Source organism: Zalophus californianus, chromosome 17 (assembly GCF_009762305.2).
Source record: "Zalophus californianus isolate mZalCal1 chromosome 17, mZalCal1.pri.v2, whole genome shotgun sequence".
NCBI lineage: Eukaryota > Metazoa > Chordata > Mammalia > Carnivora > Otariidae > Zalophus > Zalophus californianus.
The window spans coordinates 28,438,948-28,464,327 of record NC_045611.1 but is presented as its reverse complement, the minus strand read 5'-3'; the positions used below and the strand labels follow the sequence as shown (position 1 = coordinate 28,464,327).

Below are 25,380 nucleotides of genomic sequence, written 5' to 3'. Positions count from 1 at the left end.
GGCCTGACGACTGAGAGCTGAGCAGTCCTAGCCACGGGGGAGCAGCTCCCTCATTCGTGAGGGGCTTCTGGGCAGCACTGTGGGAGCCCTTTGTGGTCATGGGGCTGGCGGTGGCCTGGGGGGACCCTTGACCCTGTTCCTTCCTGTGGTCCGCACTCTTCTTTGGCCGCAAGGGAGTAGCCAGCCTCCCTTGGGACGGGGACGTGAGGCCCCAAGGGACTGCCTCAAAGCCCCTCCGTGTTGGCGAGCCTCCGGCAGGCGTTCAAAGCTGTGCTCTGTGAAGGACCCGGCCACCCTCAACTCCACGGGCGATGGCCGACTTGAGATTTCCAGTTTGTAGAGGTGCATTGCGTGCGCTGTCCTGCATGATGGCGGGACATGATTCTCACGCACAGAGCACCTCCTGAGTGCCTCCTAAGTGCTTCTCCTTCATCATCGCCAGGTATCTCAGCAAACTGGTGACACGGAGCCTGTCCTCCGTGCTTTCCCCCACAGACCAGCGCTCCAACTCCCCAGGCCCCAGCCGGGTGTCAGCCTGGAGTTAGCAGACCCCACGGGTTCAGGGGTCTCCCCACTTCAGATGCCGGTCAAGGTCTCCAGCTGTCACCTGTGCTTCTGACCACCTGGCTGTAAATCAGGGGTTTCCAGGATCCCCTCATCAGGTGCCGTCACTGGCTATGGCAGCTCCTAGAACTCAGGGAGGTACTGACTTGTATTTTCCAGCTTGTTATAAAGGGTATGAGAAAGGATCCCGAGGAGCAGCCAGATGAGGAGGTACGTGGGGCGAGGTCTGGAAGAGTCCCGAGCGCAGGAGTTTCTGCCCTCGCGGAGTTGGGGTGGGTCACCCTCCTGGCACGTGGATGTGTTCTCCAGCTCAGAAGTTTTCCGAGTTCCATAGTTCAGAGATCTTTACGGAAGCTTCGACACGTGGGCGTCATCAGTTTTAGCTTCATTTCCAGCCCCTCCTTCTGTACCAGAGGTTGGAGGCTGGGGCTGAAAGTTCCAAGCTTCTAATCAGGGTTTGGCCTTCCTGGGGACCAGGCCCCCACCCAGGAGCCCATCAAGAATTATCTCATTAGAACAAAAGATCCTCCTATCACCCAGAAAATTCCAAGGGATTTAGAAGCTCTGTGTAAGACGCTCCTATCACTCCCACTTAGAAAATTGCGAGGGTTTTTAAGAGCTCTGTGTCAGGAACGCAGAGCAGAGACCAAATATCTATATATCACATTATGTCACAGGGGGTCTGCCCCGGGCCCTGTGCTTTAGAGAGCCCTGTTCAGCCCTCCTCGGCTTCACGCTGAGGGCCGGGCACAGAGAGCCTGCCCGCCTCCCCCCTGCACCACTCTAGGTACCCAGACCCTGGATTTCCCTGCGCAAACACCCCACCCCGCTTCTGGGTCTTCGTGGACCTCCCACCTCATTCCTTCTGTCACGTGGGCCGTGCTGCAGGTGTGCAGGGCCCGGGTCCCAGAGGAGGCCAGGGGCCCATTGTCTGCAGGGGTGGGGACAGAGCTTAGACACGTGGAGTCTACACGTGTGTGCAAAAGGCCTTGCATGTCATTGGACAGCGCTGAGGTGGGGAAGAAGCAGGGTGCAGGCAAACGGGCCCCCCCCCATGCTATCACACTGCTATGCAGAGCTATAGAAAGGGAGGGAAGGTTCTAAAATTGAACCTTATAATAGAACCATCATGAAGGTCTAGTTGTCGAGGTAAGAAGACAGAGCATGTTTGATTTAGAAGGTATGGCCTGATGTGTCGTGTTGAAAAACGTGGCCACATGGGGTGTAGATCTCCACATGTACTCTTGCCCCCGAACCCACCCGTGCACCTGTGGGGAGCAGCACTGTCTCCTGTCTCCTACAGAAATCTCGCCCTCTCTTGCACCCTTATGTCTACTATGCCTCTGGAGTGTTTGGGGAGGGGGGAAAATCTGGCTAAGTATTGGTGTGGACCAAGGTTTTCATGGAGATCTGGTGAAAGCCACAGGCAGTGACCATCCATAACTGAGCTATGGGCACCAAGGAAATAGTTTTGTGGGTTTTTACTTCTTGGTATATCAGGGTGTGGCCAGAAGGCACAGTTTGAGGAATCTGGCCCCCAGCAGTCTGGGAAGTGGGTTCAGCTAGGTCTCAGGGGACCCTCCTCTCCTTCCTGCAGCCCCTCCCTGATCACACTCTCTCCACCTCACCCCAAATCCCCAGCAGGCCTGGGCCCTACCACCTCTAGCTGAGCCCCCTATAGGCATTCGCTCTCCCTTCCCGAGCTCCTCCTCATTTGCCCTCCTCATCTGCCCGGGTGCATCCCACTCAGAACTTAGTCACCACTGGGCTTCCCTTCCTGAGGACTGCCATGGCATAGGCACAGAAGATTCCAGAGGCCCTCTCTGACCAGTAGGGTTCCCCTATAGTGGTGGGGTGTCAGCCAGTGTGCACTGGGCTAGAGGTGCTGGGACAGATGCTTTTCTTACTAAATTCATCCAAGCCCACTTGTCAGAGTCCCTTTTACAGCTGATGGTTCTTCTCCTCATGTGTTTGTGGGTGCCAGTGTGCAGAAGGACCGTGAGTGTGCACAGGTGTGCATCTGTGTACATGCATATGAGCTGAAGGCTCAGGAGGTATGCCCCGTAGGGGTTTCTCCAGGTCTGCACACCAGCACCTGCACAACCAGAGCATTCCAGAATCAAGACAGGATTGTGGGCTGTGGCCCCTGAGGTTGTCCGCTCTCAGGACCCATGCGAGGCTGCTTGCAGCTGTTGCAGTGGACAGTGCTACACATGAAGATGTAGCAGGCCCGTGAGAATGTGGTGGTTATAGGCCTTGCAGGACTGTAACTTCTAGAAAGTTTGCAGTCCAGCCTCAGTTTCTCTAGGAGCTGCTGCAGGCCTGTTTCTAAGAGAGGCCTCCTCAGCTGACCTCAGTCACCCCTGAAGTCCCTTTTCGGCTCTTCAGCTCTGCCCCAGCTTCCTCCAGATCTTTCTGCAAAGGGGTTTGGGCCAACCAGCTGGTCAATGTCTTCTTTGAGAATAAGGCACTGGCCACAGAGCAGCTTTCTGGTGTTTAGCCACACTCAGCTGTTTCATCTTTCTGGAGGGCTCTTGGGCTGTTGCCTCCTGAATCGGTGGCCGGCCCACATCAAATGCATTCAGAGAAGAGCCTCGGGCTTTTGCAGACCCATCCTCCCCCCTTCTCTTCTCTCCCTTGCGGGGACTCCCAGCCAGGCACAAGAGGAGATGAATCTCAGCCTGGGCAATCTACCTACCTGTTGGCAGGTGCCACCCAGAGGTGTAAGAGTTGAGAAAACTGGCCCAGGTGAGACACCTGGTTGGCTGGTTGATGTTGCTCTTTCCCTTTTGTTGTAGAAAAGAATGTCATGTCATCCGCAGCAAACCGCAGGGCCGAGATCTGAGCCGTGATTCCCGGCTTTTTCCTTCCCCACTGTCCCTTGGGCCACTGACTTCAGTCTTCAGACCTGTTCAACAGTCGGATAGCTCTATGTCCTCTCCTCTCTGGCTGCCATCTCCCAAGGGCAGTAGCAGGTGGCCACAGACGGAGTGGGGCTCAAAGAGATCCAGGTTTGAAGCCCAGCTGCATACTTCCTCGTCTGGACAAGCTACTTGGCCGAATTAGTGGTAACTCTCTCGCAGGGACGGTTTTACATGAATAATTCGTGTGTGGCTTAGCATGTAACAGGTACTCACCAATGTCACCACCACCAACTACCTCCATCAGCATCGCTGCCCCAACCGGGATTGCTGTCCCACCGTGGACAGACGTGGGTTCACATGCCAGATCAGCCCTCTCTGTGTGGGAGAGGGGCAGGGGCGGAGTTTGAAAGCAGGAAATGAGGAGGGAACGAGAGACGAGGGCGCCTGGGCATTGCAGAGAAGTCCAGCATGGACCAGGGGATGGAATATCGGACCAGGGTACGATCAACAGTCTAGACAGCTAAGCTGGCTCCAGATCCCCAGGGTCAGAACACCCTCCCCTCTAAGACCCTGTTTAGACTCATGGCCTTCACTAACGCTGGAATGTTCTGGAATCTGCAAAACATGTTGGGAATGGCTCTGGAGCTCTGGAGGCAGGCAGACCTAGGCCCGAACCCCACACCCTTCCCTGACCGGCTGGGCGACCTTGGTCAAGTCACTTGATTTCCCCAAGCCTCAGTTCCCTCCCCTGAAAAATGGGTCTATCAGAGTTTTCTGGGTAAGTTAGATGGGATCCCAGATGTCCAGTGCTTAGTGTCTACTCGATACATAGGAGGTACTCACTTTCTGGTAGTTTCTTTCCTATGCCCACCATGCTGATCCATCTCTTGCTACAGAAGGGAGAGGGTTTCTGAGCACTGAGACCAACATTTCATGTTTTGTCCTTAAGAGCCCTGGGCTTCCTGAGGAGGAGCCCTGGGAAGAAAGTGGAGATTGACAGTCCGTCCTGGGCGTGTTTGACCCGGGGTGCCCATGTGACTTCGCCATGATCCCCTGTAAAATCGAGAACCATCTCTGCATCTTAGAGTTGATGTGAAAATGGAATGAGACCTTGCCCGGAAAGTGCCTGGAACACAGCCCAGGACGTTCCAGTCCTCATGCTACCGTCATGAAATATTTCCCAGTTTCTGCACTTCGCTGGTGTGGGTGGGCCAGAGAGCGTTTGGTTTCCAAGGTTACGGCATCTTAGCCAAAGGCCAGAGGCGGGGACGAGGTGCACCTCCAGCTGCGTCAGGAAAAGGAGTTGGCATTTGGCTTCGGTCCCGCTTGTAGCCGGGCCTGACATGGCACGTAGCCCAGTGAGTCACCTCGTGGCCTCAGAGCCCCCATAAGCTCACCCCGGGGCTGCCGGGCACACGGAGAATCATCTCTGAAACTCACCCATGTCTCATCCCACCGGCAACTCTCTCAGGGAGGAGTCGCTGCCCCTTCCTTGCCAGGGGCCCCCTCTAGTTTCTGCGATGCTCTGGGTGGGCTCCTTCCCTGCTCAGACACTTGCTCCGGGGTTTACTTACCTTCAGCCCCTGTAGCAGGGCGAGTGAGCATGACGTGTTGGAAGACCTGAATGCGAATCCTGCTTCTGTCGCTTACAGGACTGATTCGACTCTCCTTCTCTGCCATCAGTTTCCTCCTGGGGGTAGGGGGACATAGCGACCCTGTCTGATTATGTCTCTTAGTGAAACTAAGAATCCAGTGACCTGAAAATGAGACATATGGAAGCAAATTTAGAAACTCAATCATAGGTAACTTTGGGCACTGTCTCTCCCCCTCTCTGATCTCAAGTTTCTGACCTCTACAAGGAGGCTTTGGGGCAATCGGCATCCCCAGAGCGACGGTTCGCGCAAGAAAAGGTTCTGCAGTTATAGGAATCTGGGGAAGCCTGTACCTCTAAGCGTCCTCAAAGGCCAGAAGAATCCTGCAAGAAACAAGCCTGTTCAGCTTTGATGAAGCCAGATTTTACTGCTCTGACCACAGAACCTCATTAGCATGACTGATGGCTATTCTTGGTACCCCCACAATTATCATCAGTGTGGCAATTATTTGTATTCATGGCTCTGTGTCACTCTATTTCTCTACCACAAAGCACCTTGGGTAGTGGCCCGGAACCTGGGGAATGAGGACCCTGAGGCTCTGGCAGGCGCTCTGAGGGGCAGGCGCGAGGCTGGGCAGGGCTCTGGGGGGTCACGCGCTGCCTCTGTGTCCTCCAGGTGCCTTTCTGATTCCATACACCCTGTTCCTTATCATCGCCGGGATGCCTCTGTTCTACATGGAGCTGGCCCTGGGCCAGTACAACCGAGAAGGGGCAGCCACGGTGTGGAAGATCTGCCCATTCTTCAAAGGTAAAGCATGGGTTGGGGGGAGTCCAAGGTTGTCCAAAAGATTTCCTCGGTGCCCCTTGGAGCAACTGCTCCAGAGGTGGGATCTGAGGTAGACCAGCTCTCGGGCGGGGGTGGGGTTGGGGTTCACGGGTATTGGCACAGTCAAGAGCATTCACCGCTCAGAGTTACGTGGAGAGCGTTTGGTGTGTCAGGAACAGCTTAGCCTAGAAAGTCTAGAAACCTGGGGACCAGTCCAGCTTCCACCGCTGAGTGACCACGGGGTGTCTGTTTCCCACATGGGAAATATTTACAGGAGTGTCAGAAGTACCCAGCGCACCCCACTCCTCTCCGCTCACGCTCCCACGGCAGAGACATGGTAAACTACTCATGGGCCTTTCTGGGCTCAGCTAGAGACCTGTCTCACAGTCCTTAATCCATCAACCACCACTGATTGATCACAGTTGGGAGACATGGTGAAGCCTGCTTGCATTTGGGACTTGGAGCACATCTGGAGAAAGTAGCCATAGCAACTGGCATTTCTTGGCTCCTGTACATCGATGAGAAGGGCATGGAGTCAGAATTAGTGCCTCCCAAGCGCTGGTTAGTGACCTGGGCCCAGATGGCCCTGAGGGCCGGTATGATTCCTATGCATCTTTACTCAGGTGGCACATGTCTCCTGACCACCTTCTCTGTACTCAGTCCTGTAGTAGACAGGGGCTCCTACAAGAGGCTTATAAGACATGTGTATTAGTCAGGACTTTTTAGTTTAATTTCCAGAAATCCCACTCAAAGTGGCTCTAATATAGAAGAGAATTAATTGGCTTATGATACAGTAAAGTCCAAGAGGTTTCTGGCTAGCTTCAGGTGCATCTTGATCCAGGTGCTTGAATAAGACTACCTGGAATCTCTCTTCACCTCTCTCCATCAGAAGTCAGTGTCAGCATCCATCTCAGGCATATTCTTCTCAGGTGCCAGCAAAACTGGCCATCAGCAACAATAAGATAACCTCCTACCAAGTTTAACAGTGACACAAGAAATCAAAGACACCTTCTATCATCCTTAAAGGCCCCAAAGAGGACTCGCATTGGCTTCATTTGAATCATAGGCCCCTCTATCAACCAATCCTTGTGGCTCTGGCTAAGCAGAAGTCTGAGTGGCCAGGCCTGAGGCATGTGCCCATAGCTAGGTCAAGGATGTGAGGGATTAGCCTTACCCAAACCTCACATGCTAAGAATGCTTGAGGCTACTCCCTTAGAGCAACGCTGCACAGGCAGGAAAAAATGTCTACTCTAGGCAAAGGCCTAGAACTAGCTAGCCCAAGAGGAGCTCCCTGTATCTTCAGGCAGATGGGATTGGCACATGCACAAAGCTGAAGGTTGAAAGTAGGGCCCAGTGCTAATCAGGGAGTTTGTTCGGTGTTCCCCAGAAGCAGGTCCTGAGACAAGGATTTGTGTAGGGAGTTATTTTGGGAGGTGATTGTAGGAAGGACTTGTAGGGCCCAGAGAAGGGGAGTCAGCCAGTAAAAGGTGTGTCATCAAGCCCATTCCGCCGTGGACCGGGGGCTCATGCCCCTGGGGAGAGAGCATTAGTGGGCCTCACTGTTATTCCGCCCCAGGGGTGAGGGACGCAGGATGAGGGGTCACTCCAGTGCCTCCATCCACTCCGGTACTTACATCCGGTGGCTGCCTGGGGGCAGTCCGGGCCTGGCACTTCTGACCTACCTGATGAGGGGGCCGAGGGGCTCCAGGGGCGAGAGAGAGCACTCCGGCGAAGGGCTGGTGGGTTCCCATGGCCTACGGGTGGGGCTGCGGAGAAGGAGGGGCGGAGGGGTCGGGTCATGCCAGGGTCGGAGCTGGCTCCCCAGGAGACGTGAGAGGCTCTGGGACGGGGCCTGGGGAAGCCCCTGCCTGAGCGCACTCTGCCCCCCATGCAGGAGTGGGCTACGCCGTGATCCTCATTGCCATCTACGTTGGCTTCTACTACAATGTCATCATTGCCTGGTCACTCTACTACCTCTTCTCCTCCTTCACCCTCAAACTGCCCTGGACCGACTGCGGCCATTCCTGGAACAGCCCCAACTGCACCGACCCCAAGCTCCTCAATAGCTCCATGCTGGGCAACCACACCAAGTACTCTAAATACAAGTTCACGCCCGCAGCAGAGTTCTATGAGTAAGTCGTCGGCCGCGTGTCCTATTCACATGGGCACTCCAGCCCCTGTGCGGGGCAGGACCTGGGCCAGAGGCTAAGGAAAAACCTCAGCCCTGGTTTGTAAGGTGTGCTAAGTAGCCAGCACCTGCTAGGAGCTGAGGATCCGGCCGTGGACGGGGCAGTGGCGGGCCCCGTGTTCACAGGAGAGTGGGGCTGGGGAGAAATACACGAGTCAGCAGGTAGGGAAGCAAGAACATTTTAGAGAGTCAGCAAGCCCTACATGAAATGAAACACATTTTCGGGAGTGTAAGTGTTCTTAAGGAACTAAAACCAGGTATGTGGTAGAAAGGGATGGTGCTGGGGGGGAGGGACATTAGTTCAGGTGGTCAGGGAGGGCTTCTCTGAGGAGGTGACATGAGAACTGATGAAGCCAGCCAAGGGGTCATCTATAGGGGTTTGGCCGATGGAGCTGTAGCTTGGACCCAAGCGGAACTGACCTCGAAGCTGTCTCTTGGCCGGCTTCATGCTTCTGTCTCTCTGGGGATTCCAGCGGGGCGAGGAGCTGGAGCTTGTGAGTGAAATTCGGGAGGTGGGAGGCAGGCCAGCTATGTGCAGCTCAGGAGAGGTATTTGGACCACGTGTGCGTGAGAGTCACCGACTGGTGGTAGAAGACAGAACATCTTTTTTAAAAGACACTTGAAAAAAAAAAGGTTTTATTTATTTATTTGACAGAGAGAGAGAGACAGTGAGAGAGGAAACACAAGCAGGGGGAGCGGGAGAGGGAGAAGCAGGCTTCTCGCGAAGCAGGGAGCCCGATGCGGGGCTCGATCCCAGGACCCTGGGACCACGACGCAAGCTGAAGGCAGATGCTTAACGACTGAGCCACCCAGGCACCCCAAAAAGACGCTTTTTATATTGATACCATTTTAGACACAGAAAGTTATAAAAGCAACCCACAGAGCTCTTGTATACCCTCCACCCACTTGGCCCCTTATAGAACCAGAGTGCAGTGATGGAAATCAGAAAATTAACGTTCGTATGCTGTTAACCAACCTGCTAAATTTAGACCTTTTTTTTAAAGTTCATCAGTTTTCCCACTCATGTCCTTTTCCGGCCCAGGATCCGCTTCCCCTTAGTCTCCAATCTGTGGGAAGTCTTTGGTCTTCCTTTGAGTGTCATGACCTTGACCCTTGGGAAGAGTACCAGTCAGTTATTCTGTACAAGAGCCCTCCATGTGGATAGGTTTGCTCTTTTCTCCCGGTTAGACTGAACTTAGGCATTTTGGACAAGAATACTGTAGAGATGGTGCTGCGTCCTTCCCAGTGCGCCGGATCGGGGTGGCACGTGATGCCAGTCTCTTATTACAGGGACGTTAACTGTGATAGCTTGGCTAAGACCGCAGCAGCCAGCTTCCTTCTGTGTGGAGAGAGCATTATTCCTTTTGTCATTCACAAATGTCTTCCGTGGAGCCACTTGAGGTTATCTAAATATCTTGTTTCTCATCATACTTTGACCCACAATTCTTGAGCATCCTTCAATGACTCTTGCAAGCAAAGATGATTACGATAGCATTTGTCTGATTGTGATTTTTCTACCCATCATTCCCCCTAGATTAATTGATTGGAATTCTTTTGTAAGGAAGAGTTGTCCCCTATTTATTCATTCATTCAATCACTCATTAATTCATTTTTTGAGATACAATTGACATGTAACATTATGTTAGTTTCAGGTGTACAGTGATTGGAAACACGTATATATTGCAAAATGATGACTACAGTAAGTTCAGTTAACATCCATCACCGCACATAATTACAAATATTTTTCCTTGCGATGAGAACTTTTCAAGATCTACTGTCTTAGCAATTTTCAAATATACAGGACAGTATTGTTAACTGGAGTCACCTTGCTGTACGTGGCATCCCCAGGACTTATTGATTATATAGTTGGAACTTTGTATCTTTTGACCCCCCTCACCCTGTTTGCCCACCCCCACCCCCTGCTTCTGGCAACCACCAATTGATCTTCTTTATCTATGAGTTTGGGTTTTTTTCAAAAAAGTTTAGGTTCCACATATAAGTGAGAACATATAGCATTTGTCTTTCTCTGTCTGACTTATTTCACTTAGTGTAATGCCCTCAAGATCTGTCCCTGTTGTCACAAATGGTAGGATTTTCTTCTTTTTTATGGCTGAATATTGTGCATATATGCCATGGTGTGCGTGTATGTGTGTGTGTCACTTTCTCTCTCCCCCCCACACAGACACACACACACACACACACACACACACACACACTCCATCATTTTTATACATTCATGTATCCGTGGATGTCTTATTCCCATGTCTCGGCTATTGTACATAATGCTGCAGTGCACATAGGGGCAGGTATCTTTTTGAGTTAGTGTTTCCACTTAAGTACCCAGCAGTGGAATTGCTGGATCATAGGGTAGTTCTATTTTTAGCTTTTTTTAAAAAAATGATTTTATTTATTTATTTGACAAAGAAAGAGCATGAGCAGGGGGAGGGGCAGAGGAAGAGGGAGAAGCAGACGCCCCACGGAGCAGGAAGCATGACATGGGGCCGATCCCAGGACCCCGGCATCATGACCCGAGCCGAAGGCAGATGCTTAACTGCCTGAGCCACCCAGGCGCCCCTATTTTTAACTTTTTGAGGAGCCTCCCTACTGTTTCCTACGGTGGCTGCACCAGTTTGCGTCCCCACCCCCAGTGCATGAGGGGTCCCTTTTGTCCATCCTCAGCTCTTGTTATGTCTTGTTTTTTGATGGTGGTCATTCTAACGGGTATGAGGTTCTGAGAGCTCATGGTGGTTTTGAGCTGCATTTCCTCGTTCACTCATTTATGTATGTACGGGCTCGTGGATGGTTATTTTATTCTGTGGTTTTAAATCCAGAACCACTGACATTTATTTTGCGGTTCCCTTGAATCCTGTCATCCTCTAGTCCATCCTTTTATGTCTTGAGGTGGGTGATGGTCAACTTGTCTTCAGCCACCTAGTGGAAAATGTTTGCACGGCCGGCGGCAGGCTCCTGAGAATGGAGCATGGACTGTCTTTATTCCTGGGGCGGGGGGGGAGGGGGTGCGTGAGCCCCACTTAACAATCTCAACACGAGTGTGAGCGGATAGGCAGGAAGTCCTGTTACAAGCCGCAGCGAGGGACAGGGAAATGCCACTGGGACCTCACTGTCAAGGTGCACGTGGTCTAGAGTGGGATGTGACAAACTTTCTATAAAAGACCAGATGGCAAATATTTGGGGCTTTGAGGGCCTTCCATGTCTCTTGCCTATTCTGCTTTATTTCCTTTTATCCTTTCAAAAGATAAAAACCATTCTTAGCTCACAGGCCACAAGCCTGGATTTGACTTGGGGGCCGTGGATTTGACTTGGGGGATTCCTGGTCTAGAGAGGTTCTCTATCTGTGCAGTTCAGTGAAGGAGCCACATGTGGCTAGTGGAGCCGTGGAAACGTGGCCAGCGTGACCAAAGAGTTACATTTTTAAATGTTATTTAATTTTCATCAATTTACCTTTAAAGAGTTGCATGGGGCCGTTGGCTACCACCTTGGACAGTTGAGGTCCCGAGGATGAGAAAAGATAGATCCATAAAAGACAGAATGCTAGGACCAGCGTCCATCAGTCTGACAGATTCTCCACCCCAAGGACCTGGGAGTGAGTCCCTATTATCTGGAGATTAGGGTTCCTTTAGGCCAGTTTCCACCCCTGCCATCTCAGGGTGATGGGGCCAAGGAGATACGGTTTGGTTAAAAGTGGCCTCTGGAAAGTCTGCTGCTTCCTAGAACTCAGGGAAATTAGGGGCTCAGGACCCACACCGACCCTCTGTGAGCCCTTGCAGCAAATTTGCTAAGGCTCCCCACCCTGCATGCCCTCCTCCCTCCCTCTGTGTATGGATTTCCAGCAGGCACCTGCAAAACTATGTAGGTTTCGGAATTTGAGGGGGAGAGGGTCCATCGTTGTCATCAGATTCGAAGCACATCTGCAGGCCCCCAAGGACCGAAGCATTGCTGTTACTTACAGGGAACATCTGTTCTCACAGCGGCGTCTTTCCTGTCTCCCTTGCTGTCCCGTGAACAGCTCATCGCTCACCATGTGCATCCAGCTTTCTGTTGACTTCCTTGGATGCATGACTTCAGTGGAAGCTCACAGCCACCCCATGAGGTTTCTGTGACTCTTTCCCTCAGTGCACACACGAAGGGGCGGTGAACGTTAGCTTCATTTGCAGATGAGACCGTGAAGCACTGGCCCACAGCCCCCACAGCCCGTGCTGTGTAGAGCCCAGATTCGGGCCCAGGCCTCCGTGAGTGAGCACCTACTTCCGCTTTGCCCCTAGAAACGCCCCCTTCTCCTCACCCCAGCCCCTGCCTTGCCAGGCAGTGAAATCCAGAGCCTGCCGTCGTCCTAACCCCTGGCTTGTATTGCATTCTCGCCATTATCAATGGTCATTATTACTCAGAAACATTGTCATAGTCACAGCTCACATTTGTCTGGCTTAGGATATGTCCCTGCCGTTGTGCACCGTGGCTTTTCATCCTGACCACTGTGCTCTAGAATTATTCTTGTTCTATGCCTGAGGGAACAAACAGGCCCACGCAGGAAATGACTTGTCCAGGATCATGCAGTTTAGAGGTGGCATCCGAAGTGGGTTTGAACCCAGGCAGTCTGGGAGGAAAGGCCAAGCTGCCAGCCCAGTGGAGCGATTCCGAACCACGTGGAGAGCTTTAAAACACACAGATGCCTGGACCCTATATCCAGAGGCCCTGATTTCGTGGGTCTGGGTGCAGCCAGGGCATGGGGACTCTTATGAACAGCTCCTCGGGAGACTCTGATAGTATAGCTACTCTGCTTTCCTATCTCAGAGCAAGATTCTTCCTGGTTCAGGCTGACATCCCAACAGGGTCCTGTCATGGGAAATGGAGGAGCGGGGCCTCAGAAAATTCCAGAACCTTCGGGGAACTTACAGGTGGAGGGTTTAGGCCTCCGTAGTCTATGAGTGTGGTTTGGACCAGAAGGCAGCAGAGGAGGATGGTGCTGCTGATACAGGCCATTGGCTCCTCACTCTCCCCTTCATCATCGTCTTGCGCTAAAAGAAAAGGTATGATTTTTCTTTTTGCTCTTGGCAACCCTTGTCCTTGTAAATCAGAATGGAAAACGATAGTGTTGGTCGTCTCCAGTCTAGTCATTATTTGGTTCCTCTGCCAGAGTCTAAGTGACCAGCAGGTCTGCCCCAGCGGCGACCCCCCCCCCCCCACCCAGCAGGAGAGAGAGAGGCCAGTTGGGTTTTGAGACCCAGATTACTTCAGCTACGGCCCTAAACTTCTTCCAGGCTGGGCTCAGCTGTGAGCAGAATGCGGTGGAGGAAGATGACATTCTTCCATGAGCGGGGCCTGGGGACTGGGGGCCTGGGGTGGGGAGCAGCATCCAGGGCTTCTTTCAGCAGCTGTCTGCTCTGCAGGGCTCACCCCCAGCCCCAGTCCCTGCAAGCTTCCCAGCACACGCGCCAGGCACCACGCATCTCTTCACACCCAAGCCCCACCTAGTTTGCAGAGATGGCGGAGGTTGAAATTATACCTATCTCACAAATAAGAAGGTGGCGGGTCAGGTTTTTAGGGAAGGGGCAGAGCTGGGATCCCAGCGCAGGTGGTCTGGGTCAAGGCCCCCACCCTGCACGCCAGGCTCTCCTGTCTTCCTCCTCCGTCCATTCAGGACCTGCGTACGGGAGTCTCTGTGGGTGAGCAGAAGCCCTCCTATGCACCTCTTTCTCACCTTGAACTGCCTTTTGTGGGCTTCGAAGTCACTAAGTCAGGAGCCGCTACTGGGTTTTTTTAATGGCACATGGGCCCTTTTATTTCAGTGTTTCTGCTTTCAAAGAGTCGCCCCATCTCAGTCTGGGGAGGCAGCAAGTAGGAATCCCAGTGCCAACCCTGAGGAGGCCAGGTCCTTTTTTTTTCTTTCCCCAGATCCTGCTGGCCAATTTTGTGGCCACCTTGTACTCATTTAGGCTGATGATGGATTGAAAACATCATCCAAGGGAACAAAATCGCTCTTCTCCCCAGGCCCCAGGCCTGAAGCCAAGCAGCCGGCAGCTAAAAAGAAAGGCTGATGGTCTGTAACTTTATGTGTAAAAGGGCACCCTTGGTGAACATGCTCGGGAGGCAGAAAACGTCTACCCCCTGCCTGTCCCTAGTGGGGCAGAGAAGTCTCCCTCCACCCCAGCGCTAACCCTCTGGGCTCAAATGTCGAGGGAGAAACTGAGTCCGTTTGGCCCGCAGACTTCGGAAAGCCTGGACCATGTACTTTACAATGATTCATTTTCATTAAACTGCTGGAAAAGTACAACAAACCCCAGTTAGTTGTGCTAACCCCTGAGGCTTGGGCCTGCTGGGGAGAGAGGCTGGGTTCACATTTCTTTTCCTGGGAATCCGCTCAGGAGTCCGGCCTTTTCACCGGCGAAATATTTGGCAAGCCCCGAAAACCTGAACGTGGTCTTCACATGCACGTGGGGGCCTTTCGACCCTCTGGCTGGACACTGGCGTCATTTTAGCAAGTTTCAGGCCAAGTACAGTGGGTCCAGTGCCTTTTATCATCATTTGAATAGTCAAATGGGCCAGATGGTTAGCGACACCATTCAACCCTCAGCCCATTGAAAACAACGAAGAAGCAGAATGGAGAGTCAGATGGCTTCAGCACCTGATTCTGGTTCTCTGTCTTTTTGGATAGGCCCACCCTCTCTCCTTCTTCTTCTTCTTCTCCTCTCTCCTTCTCTTCTTTCCCCTCCCCCTGCCCCTGCCCCTCCTTCTCCCTTCCTCCTCCCCATCCTTCTTCCCCCAGCCGCCTCTGTCTTTCTCTTAGGGCATAGGAGAGGAGCCTAAGTCAGGGCATCATTTTGAGTTGACACTAGCCAGGCAGATAGATCGGGCCAGGAAGTGTGTTCTAGATGGAAAGGAACAGAAAGTTCCAAGGCCCAGAGCAACAAGAGCCTCAGATGACGGAGAAATGACAGTGGCTGGCCATGGCCAGGAGTCCAAGGAATGGTGAGCTACGACAGGGGGTGCCCTGGGCAGGGGACAGTTAGGAAAGGCCTCAGGTTCTGGAAGGCTTATGTTTTTAGCCTTTGGACCAGGATTTCATAACCTCCACATTTTTAGCGTTAGAGGCTAGGAAATTCTCTGTTGGGGCAGGGTTGTCCTGTGCACTTGGGATGTTTAGTAACATCTCTGGCCTCTGCCCACGAGATGGGAGCAGCATGTCCCTCCACTCCAGATGTGACAACCCAGAAATTGCCGAACATCCCTGGGGAGGTGGGGCCAAAACTGCCCCAGGGAGAAGCACTGAGGGAGGTGATAAAGAGCCTTTGAGGACTCTGGTGAGAGAGCGACCGATTAGGACAGTCAGATGGCTGGTTCTACAGCAGCCCAGACTGGAGTGAAGGGGCCATGGAGAGACTGGGTAGTGGGGATGCGGGGAGATTTCTGTAATGGTCCATGGGGAAGAGAATGTGGGTCTGGCCTGGGACACGGCTGAAAGGGTGGTGACGTTGGTAGCGGACCAGGAGGCAGGCTTAGGAGGGCCGGACACCGAAGCTGATTGCATGGGGCAGCTGATGCAGGCTGGGTAGTTTAAAGCTACAACATCTGGTGGCGGGGGGGGGGGGGGGCGCAGGGATGAGGGCTGTCCGGGGAGGGGGTACGTGGGCCTTTGTGGGCCACACAGCTTTGCCCATTCACTCATACTTGCTCACCTGCAGACACATATGCCCATCCACCTCCCCCTCTGTCCCTCTCTCCCTCTGCCACACCTCTGCACCTCCTCTCAGCTCACCTGCTCCCCCACGCCCAGCAGAGAAGGTACCAGCCACCCCTTCCCTGGGAACCTGCCGGCTGACTCCCTGGGGCTAACTCCCTCGGTCATTTTGGGGGCGCTCCTTAGCTCCTTTGCTGCTCCTTGAAGGCTGGGACTGGCTCATGATAATTACTATTACCATTTGTGAAGCATATCCTGAGTTCTAGGCACTGTCTCATGTTCTGTGATTTCATCCTCATGAGAAGCATTTTCCTGAGAAAGGAAAGGGCTCAAGATGGGGAATGTTTGCACCAGCTTCTGTGCCCACTCCCCAACCCCGTGGGAGCTCCATGTGGCTGGAGCCCACACCTGCTTGTCCACAGCCGTGTGCCCGGCCCCTAGCACTGCCTGCCTCACCGCAGACGTGCAGAATGAGTTTGCGCAACCAGAGGAAGGATTCAGGCCGCCGGTTGCTGGTGGCAGCACCAAGGCGGGAGCCCAGGTCTGTCTGACCCCCATTTTGGGCCATGTTCTTCTAATTGCCTTCATGTTCTTGCAGATAATAGACCTCAATTTGGAATGGATGAATAAATGAACGCATGAGTTCACGCACAAGGGCAGTGGTAGCCTCCTCAAATGCAGTCACCTGCCCAAGGATAAGCTAACCAAGTTTCCAGACTCACGATGCACTTTCCCCACAACCCCAGCATCTTCCAGGGTCTAATGCACTGCTCCTAGCGAGCACAGCCCTCTGCGTCTGATTCTGTGGGCTCCTCTGATCCCCAGGCATACAAAATCGTCCAAGCCCACATTTTATGAGTCTCTCCTGAGCCTTTTTTTTTTCCCCTTAGGCACAGAAAGCCAATTTTATTTTGCCAGGAAAGTAAAGACAGTTTCTGGAAGACTCTTGCTCTAAAGAAAACCTGTAATTTAGGCAGACCTATTGTCCGGGAGTGGGGGTGGCGGGCGGTTCTCAGCTTTGGCTGCCCAGGAGAATCTCCTGGAGAATTTAAAAGATGCTGGTGCCCAGGCCCATTCCCCCATGCGTTCTAAGTTAATTGGTTGAGAGTGGGGCCCAGACATCAGGAGTTGTTAAAAAGACCTCTGCGTGATTCAAATGTGCAGGGTGAGAAGTTGATAGGCCTCCAAGTGACATTCTCCGTACCTTGAATTTCTCTTTTGGGGGGAGTGGGTGAGGAGGAAGAGGAGGGAAGGGAGGAGGGGTGGTTGGGGGGTAGAGAGACAGAGATACAGACAGGCAGAGAGACAACTGACCATCCCCCACCCGCCCAGTTTATCCACTGTGGGCGTGCAAAGTTTTGCCATTAGTGTGTTGTTCTTTTGAGTTAAAGCACTCCTCTAGGGAAGGACAATATATCATGCTACTTTTAGCCTTCAACACTAGTCACCCCGGACAGTGTGAGGGACCTGGACAGAAGGGTGAGGACCCCTCCAGGTTGGGGGATTCGCTGCTGAGAGAAGTGAGGGCCTGTGGGAGGCTGACCCTCTGTGCTCCCTCGTTCCTCTTGGGTGGGTCCTGGGTCTCCTTTTTTAGAAGATGGATTATTGGATTCAGCAAGAAAGGTTGTGAGCAGGTGTTCCTGATCTAACAATCTGCTCTGATCTAACAAGCCTAACTGTCAGGCCTGGGCTTAACACTGGGGACCCAGAGATGGCTCCTCCACCTCCTTACCCTAGGGAGAGCTCTGCATTCAGCCAGCCCTCGTGTGGCAGGAGCAGGCGTGGCTTGGGAAATGAGCCAAGAGCCACGGGAATGGGAAGGGTTGAAAGATCCCTGCCAGGGGTGATCATGGAGGCCTCCCAGAGGAGATGACATTAGAGCGGGGGCCTTGAAGGGTATTGGTAGTTTGTAGCCTCTGGGTGTGGGGTGCGGTGCAGTGGAGGTACAGAGACCAGTTCTGGGTGCCCTTGAAGCTCTCAGCTCCCAACGCTTGTCACACTTTATTGTGATTGTGCTCGTAATTCTGCCTCTGGTGCTAGAATGTAAGCCCCCCCCCCACAAGGCATTGTGTGCAGCTGAGGCCCAGGATGAACTGAGGGACGAATGATCTGGGTGCAGGGGGACACCTTCCCAGGCTGTCCCCCTTCCATGGCAACAGTTCTGCTTTCTTTGTCTTTCAGGGATACGGAATTGTGGTGGGGGGGGGGGGGGTTCCTCCCTCCCCTGGGACCTGGTCTCTTATTGTATCAGTTGGTCTCACTTGACCTTTGATTTGATCCTTATGACTTGGATTAGATTCTAATTAGCAATTGGTCATTTTCTGTGCAATTCTACTGTTTCTTCACCGAAGATTGAATGAGGAACCCCAGTAGTCTCAAACCTCATTTTTCTTCTATTTGTTTGTTTTCCTTACTTTCAAATACCCTACTTTTTATCAAAGGATACTTCATATTATAAGTATTGTCAAGAAGTGCATGTCACTGAGGGATGGTTCAGGAATGTCACAGCCGGAGCACAACCATGTTACCAGCACCCAGATCAAGAAACATAACTGGCAAGTGTCCCAGAAATTCCTACAGTGTCCCTTCCCATTCTGTACCCCTGTCATCCCCACCCGGGGAGCACCTGCCCTTCCTGACTTCTAGCTCCTCAGGTTAGTTTTGCCTGTTGTAGTTTATATGAGTGCAATTAGAAAGTACCGACTTCTTTGGGTTTGGTTTTGACTTCATTTTTTTTTTTAAGATTTTATTTATTCATTTGAGACACAGAGATACAGAGAGAGCGCATGAGCAGTGGGAGAGGCAGAGGCAGAGGCAGAGGGAGAAGCAGGCTCCCTGCTGAGCCGGGAGCCCGATGCGGGGCTCGATCCCAGGACCCTGGGATCATGACCTGAGCCAAAGGCAGATGCTTAACCGACTGAGCCACCCAGGCGCCCCTTGGTTTTGACTTCTTTCTCACAGGATTTTGCGTGAGAGGTCCATCCATAGAGAGCTGGTTGCCTCCTGATATTCCATTTTATGAATGTATCATAATTGATCCATTCTACTGTCGATGGGTATTTGAGTATTTTTTCAGTTTGAGGTGATGGTGGTTCATGCTGCTGTGAACATTCTAGAACATGTGTTTTGGTGAACATATGTACACATTTCGGTCGAGTACATACCCAGGAATTGGATTGCCGGGGCATGGGATATGCTTACCTTTAGCTTAGTGGTTATTCCCAAAGAGAAGAAACGTTTATTCTCATCTAAGTCCCTAGACAGGGATGTATAAACTCAGCAACATGAACATTTGGGACTGGATATAATTCTTTGTTGTTAGAGGCAGTCCTGTGCATTGTACGATGTCCCCGGTCATGATCCTCCAGATGTCAGGAGCACAGCCTCCCTCCCTAATTCATGACCTCAGAGAGGTCTCCACACCTTGCCAAATGTTCTATTGTCTCCCCGGGGTTGGGGGGAGGTCAGAATTACCCCATCACTCCGCTGCTCTAGGCTGTGAGCACTTGAAGGGCCGGGACATTTCCTGTTATTTTTCCACCATCGCCCTAGGACCAGGCGTGCCGGTGGCACTCCTGAGATTTGTGTTATTGTTTTGAAAACAGACGTGAGCGGGAAGACTTGCTCTGCTGGCCCAGGGCAGGCCCGTCCCCGGGACTGGCCACCACTGAGCAAGGCAGACCCACACAATGCAGGGCAGGGGTTGGTGCAGCCCAAGGCCAGTCTCCATCGGTGGGCATTTTCGGGGACTGGCCCGCGGCCACGGCCTCGGTCATTTTGTCTGACAACACCGTTCCGCCCCCCCCCCCGGCCCCCTCCCCTCTCCTCTGGGCAGGCGTGGCGTCCTGCACCTGCACGAGAGCAGCGGGATCCATGACATCGGCCTGCCCCAGTGGCAACTCTCACTCTGTCTGATGGTCGTCGTGGTCATCCTGTTTTTTAGCCTCTGGAAAGGAGTGAAGACCTCAGGAAAGGTAATATCTGTGTTTCTATTTAAGTTGGGACATTGGCCTGGAAGAGAAGATCTTTTTTCCTAGCTGTCACTAGGTGGTCGGCAAAAAGCAAGGGTGGGGGAGGCGGAGGTCCAGAGCCCGGGTTTGCCCCCATCCCGGCTTGGCCACTGCCTGACTGGGAGGTCCGCGGCAAGCCCCTTCCCTTCCCGAAGCCCAGGGCCCCCTCACCCAGGGGTGAGGGGGTCCATCAGGGCTCCACACTTCTCCACCAAAGCCCCCAGGGATTGGGACGCCCCAAGGGTCTTGGGGAAAAGCCTCAAGTGACCTGTTGACATGTGTTTGATAAATCGCAAAGTCTGGCCTAAAACCGGATGCACATTTGCATCCTTCTCCGGGATATAACCATTTCCTTCACTATCACATCCATGCGCTTTGTCCAGCAGAGTACTGAGCGCCTGCAAGGGTCTAGGTTTCCTGGGAAGAGGGGCATTGGTGGGGGAGGAGGGCCACCAGAGTCGGCATTCTGACCTGGGTGACACCTCCCTCCTACCCCTGGATTCAGTCCCTCGGGGGGAGTACACGCATCTCATGGCCCATGTTGATTCTGAGCCCGGGGAACATCAGAACAACCCCATTTGGACCCTGTGGGGTCCATGTGGAGCCCCACTGTCATTTTTTTTTAAAGTTTATATTGGTTTTTTTTAGAGATTTTATTTATTTATTTGAGAGAGAGAATGAGAGAGAGAGAGAGTACATGAGAGGGGGGAAGGTCAGAGGGAGAAGCAGACTCCCCGCCGAGCAGGGAGCCCGATGCGGGACTCGATCCCAGGACTCCCGGATCATGACCTGAGCCGAAGGCAGTCGCTTAACCAACTGAGCCACCCAGGCGCCCAGGAGCTCCACTGTCTTAACGAGGCTATAGGTGAGAAATGGTCTTTCCAGTGTTGTGATTAGCTACTGCTGTGTAACAAAACAGCCTGAGATGTAGTGATGTCAAAGAACCATTTGGTACCTCTCACGATGCTGTGGGTTGACTGAGATCCAACAGGTGGGTCTTCTGCTCCATGTGATGTTGCCTGGCTCCATATCTGGGGACTTGGCTGAGCTAGAATGTTCAAGATGGTGCACATTCATGGATGGTAGTTGCTCCTGGCTAGGAGCCCAGCTGGAGCCATAAACCAGAGCGTCTTGGGTTGTTTCCACAAAACCTCTCCAAGTGGCTTGGGCTTCTCGCAGCATGGCGGCCGAGTTCCAAGAGCATGTTCCAGGCAGACAAGCCCCAGCGTGCAAGTAGCTCTTCTCGTCTCCGCTTGTGTCATGCTTGCTGTTGGCCCAATGGCCAAGACAAATCTTGTGGTAAAGCCGAGAGTCAGTGTGGGAGGGGACTAACCCAGGGGCGAGTTCACTGGGGGTCATGAGGCAACAGTCTACTGTAATCAGGCAGGTGGGACTTTGTGAGAGAAGCCTTATTAAACAAGTGACTGGGCCAGTGGCATGCATCAGGGTGATCTCTGGTATTCCTAGAGTCCTTGGTCATGCCATCGAGAGCAAAGGTAGTGGCAGGGGACTGGCAGCCAGTAGGGCTGAAACCTGTCAAGAAAGGCTTGACATGGAACCTCCTGTCCGCATGTTGAAGACACAATGTCTGCCCCAAGGAGGAACCCAAATAAAGTGCAGAGCAGGGCTGCAAGCAATTCTGAGATACAGCAAAACCAGGTGAGAACCACTACCATCCCAGCACCTGGCACGTAGTAGGTCTTCAGTAAGTATTTAGTGAAGGATTCCTGAGGAAAGGAAGGAAGGTAGGAAGAAAGGAAAAAGGGTGGGTGGATAAATAAGTTAGGGAGCCTCACTGAGTGTTCTTTTGAATTCAGTACAGCGTATTAAGCCTTTATGGACACCTACTGTGTGCCAGGCTTGAAGCTAGTATTAGTGATGTAGGAATAAACGAGGCACGGTCCTTCTCCGGTTGCTTATCATCTTATGTGCATTACAGACAGGCATGGGTCACTCTTTGTGACTGTTTCTTGAGTCTTCATCCAGAGACACACGTGTGTCCCCCTCGAAATAAACGGTAATGGTCACAAACTGTACACATACTATTCTATGTTTTGCCTTTTTTTTTTAAATTTTTTGACTTGGCTTTAGAGATCATTTCATATCAGGTGCTCAGGTTGCATTTTAACTGAGGTGCAAACTGAACATTTCAACTGTCCTTAAATCAATTTAGCGGATCGCCATAATTTTTTGACAAGGAAATGAACTGGAATGCATTGCACACAGTAAAGTTGGAGCTGGCTTGTGGGGTTTGGATGTTAGCTATAGCAATCACGTGTTTGAGTGTGTTTTGTGTCCGTGTACAAGGTGTTTATTACCGTGAGTTGTCGTGGTTAAAAACGTGAGAGATCCTGCATCAGCATTTGCTCTTTGAGCTAAGGCCATGGAGAAGGTGGCGTTTGGCCCAGGTCTCTAAGGACAGGAGCAGATGGGGACGGGGCAGAGGGAGGGCATTTTCAGCAGGAGGAACCGCCTGAGCAAAGCCACAGACTGATGATAAGGCGCAGAGCTGAGCTTGCTCGGTTCCTCTGTGCGAAGGCATGTTCGAGGAGTCATGCCCTCCCCTTCGGAGTGTGAGGAGGGGCTGGTGGCAGTGGCGGGAATGCTGCCCTAGGGAAAACCCCCCACCGGGTGGAAACGAGTCATACTGCAGCCACAGCCCACATTTTCTGTAAATCCCCCCAAAAGAAGCCACGGTCCACATTTTGCGTAAATCTCCCAGAGCTCTGGCGGCTGAACAGGGAAGGGCAGTCCCTGCGAAGGGAGCTTTCCAGAATGGGGAGCTTCATTCAGGATATTCCTGTGCCCTGTCTTTAATTATTTATATAAAGTGGCTCATGAGAAAATCAAGAGCATTGCTTCTTTCTGTCCAGACTGCATCTGGAACAGGATGGGGCTTTTCTTAGCAGGCTTCTGCAGCCACAGAGCAGCCCGAAATGAATTGCAAATGTTCACACTTTCCGTCTTGGCAAGTGAAGGCTCTGTGGCTGGGAGGAGATGTAACTCCACCGCGGCAGCTGGGGGGTGGGGGGGCACAGTCTGAATCAGGGAAAGGGGCGACCCCACACCACACACTCTGACGTTGGCCCACTGACCACCTCAGGGCAGAGGGCGGAGGCTTGAGTGGGGAGTTAGCCCCCAGGGAGTCAGTTGGGCAGCATGTGCACTGAGGCTTGCAGTCCTGGAGTCCTGCCTGCCTCCCCCATTCCTGGAGTCCTTGGCTGAACTTGGCTCTGAGATGATGAGCCCCTAAAGGTCAGACCGGAAGGCACACAGAGGCCATCTACTCCACTCTGCTCGTACACACAGGGAGGCTGAGGCCTGGAGGGGGACAGGGTGTCACCACAGTCTCAAGCATGACTAGGACTTGGCCTTGGCTCCCAGATCTCAGTGGAGTGAGTGATTAAGAACACGGCTTTGTGGCCAGAGCACCTGGTTGGAGTCCAGGCACCACTGTTTCCTGCTGGGTGACATTGGAATGAAGGCCGCTCCCTACTGAGGGCGGTTAATAATCGTGCCAACCTCCAGGGCCACTGGGAGGATGGAGGAGAGGTCGTTGGTGCGGGGCTGGCAGATGGAAATTGCTCAATAAATGATCCTTGCCCTGCCTTTGACTCCTTCCTCGGCACCCCTTCCAGTGCTCCGTCCCCGCCTCAGAGGCTTGCAGACTCTGCTGCCGCTCAGTGCAGCTGTGGGGAGGGGCGGGCCCAGCTCCTACCCGCTCCGTTTACATAGTGGACTAAGTTTTCAGAAGGCTTGGGCTCCCCTCTGCCTGAAGATAAATCAAGACAACAGAACTGGCTGGGGGCGGCCACCATGTTCCACCAGTGGTACCGCTAGGCTCTGGGCTGTTTGGGGGATGGGAAAAGACAGACCACCTCTCAGATTCTGGCAAAGAGGGGTGGGGTTGGGGAGAAAGCTGGACCAATTAAAAAAAAAAAAGCCTGAGTTTTAGAATTTTTGAATTGAAAGGTCATTTTGTTCCTTGTGAGTTTCAAGTCCTAATTCTACCCAAGTCTTCCCACGAATGGTTCAATGCAAGCTGATCTGCCTTACTTTAGTGACTTAATCAGACCCTGTTATAGTGAAGAATATCGTCTGCACATGAGCAATGAAGATGCTAAAATATTTACAGCTTGGTGGGGTTTTTTATGTAACATCAATTCATACCCCTCACCCCACAAATCTTGTATGTCTTCGTTATTTGTGTAAATGTCCCTAAAACCCAGTTTGGAGGATCCCACATTCTGAATCATTAGAGGTTAAATCAATGCAGTTTTGTAGTGATGAAGCACAGACATTTATCATATCTGTGTCAGAGTAGACCTTAGTGGTGACCCCGAGCAGTATTTCTCGACCTTTAATGCACATAAGAATCACATGGAAGGCTTGTCAAAACTCAGTATTGCTGGATCTCTCCTTGAGAGTCTGATTCCATGGGGGTGGGGCAGGAATTTGCATTTCTGACAAGCTCCTAGGTGATGCTGATGTCTCTGGGCCATGGGCCTCACCCTGATCTAGGCAATCCTTTGCCTAATGCCTGGATCTCTGGCAAGATCTGCACACCTTCAGTGACGGGGACCTCACTGTCTCCTCATCTCCCTGGGAAGCTCATTCTCTCTTTAGAGAGCTCTCTTCATTAGAAAGTTCTGATTATCAGCCATTGGTTTGAGTTTGGAGCCTCAGACATGACTAACGAGTGCTGCCCGCAGACCCCCACGGAGATTCCTTGGAGTCAAACCTGAGGATGCTTTTTGATGGGTGGAGTATGGTCTCACCTGGCCTGCTAGGCTAGCCATTGGGCCTGCAGCTGGTAACATGAGTTGTAGGGGAACACAGCAGTTTGGACCCAGTACAAAGTTATATGAGGGCTCCTCCCGTGCCTGTCACCAAAGAGTTAGACCCATTTGTCCCAGTTTGGGAGAATAAATCCAGGATTAATGTGGAGCCAACCAACCAGATGCAATGGCTTCACTTTCCAAGGCCTGTTTTCCTCCTTATTTGTTTTTGGCAATTTGTCCTCCTGTTCCTGCATTTCTGAAAGAAAACAGATCCACAAAGACTCCACCCCCTCCCACATAGGACAAGGGACCGATGGAGGAACAACTGGATAACATGAAACAGAGGAGCCTGATTCCTCTTCTGATTCCCTCAGAAGACATGACCAACCACTGATGCATTGAATTACTCCCTGACTCATTTGCTCATTCATTCACTTGCTCATTCTTTCATTTGTTCTTGGACTAATTTGGTCATTCACTAACCCTCAGCATTATCACTGGCTCACTCATCTGTCTACCCATCCATATACTCAGCAATTTACTTACCCAACCACCCATCTACCATTTAACTATCTACCCAACTATATATCCAACCATCCAGTCACCCGTCCATCCAATCATTTATCTATACAACTGTCCAATCATCCATCCATCCATCTATCCATCCATGCATCTATCCAATCATTCATCTGTATAACTGTCCAATCATCCATCCATCCATCCATCCATCCATCCATCCATCCATCCACCCAATAATTAATCTATACAACTGTCCAATCATCCATCCATCCAATCATTCATCTCTGCAGCTGTCCAATCATCTATCCCTCTATCCAACAAATGTTTTTAAGCACTTATGTATG

General features: G+C 52.2%; 1 protein-coding gene across 1 annotated transcript in view; it reads left to right on the top strand.

Moving 5' to 3' along the window:
• Positions 1 to 25,380, top strand: part of SLC6A2 (solute carrier family 6 member 2) — a 46,601-nt gene that overhangs the window by 6,317 nt on the left and 14,904 nt on the right. Inside the window, exons 2-4 of the mRNA XM_027620271.1 lie at positions 5,696 to 5,827; positions 7,740 to 7,977; positions 19,562 to 19,700. Coding sequence (XP_027476072.1) covers positions 5,696 to 5,827; positions 7,740 to 7,977; positions 19,562 to 19,700 — 509 coding nt within the window. The remainder of the gene's footprint in view (positions 1 to 5,695; positions 5,828 to 7,739; positions 7,978 to 19,561; positions 19,701 to 25,380) is intronic.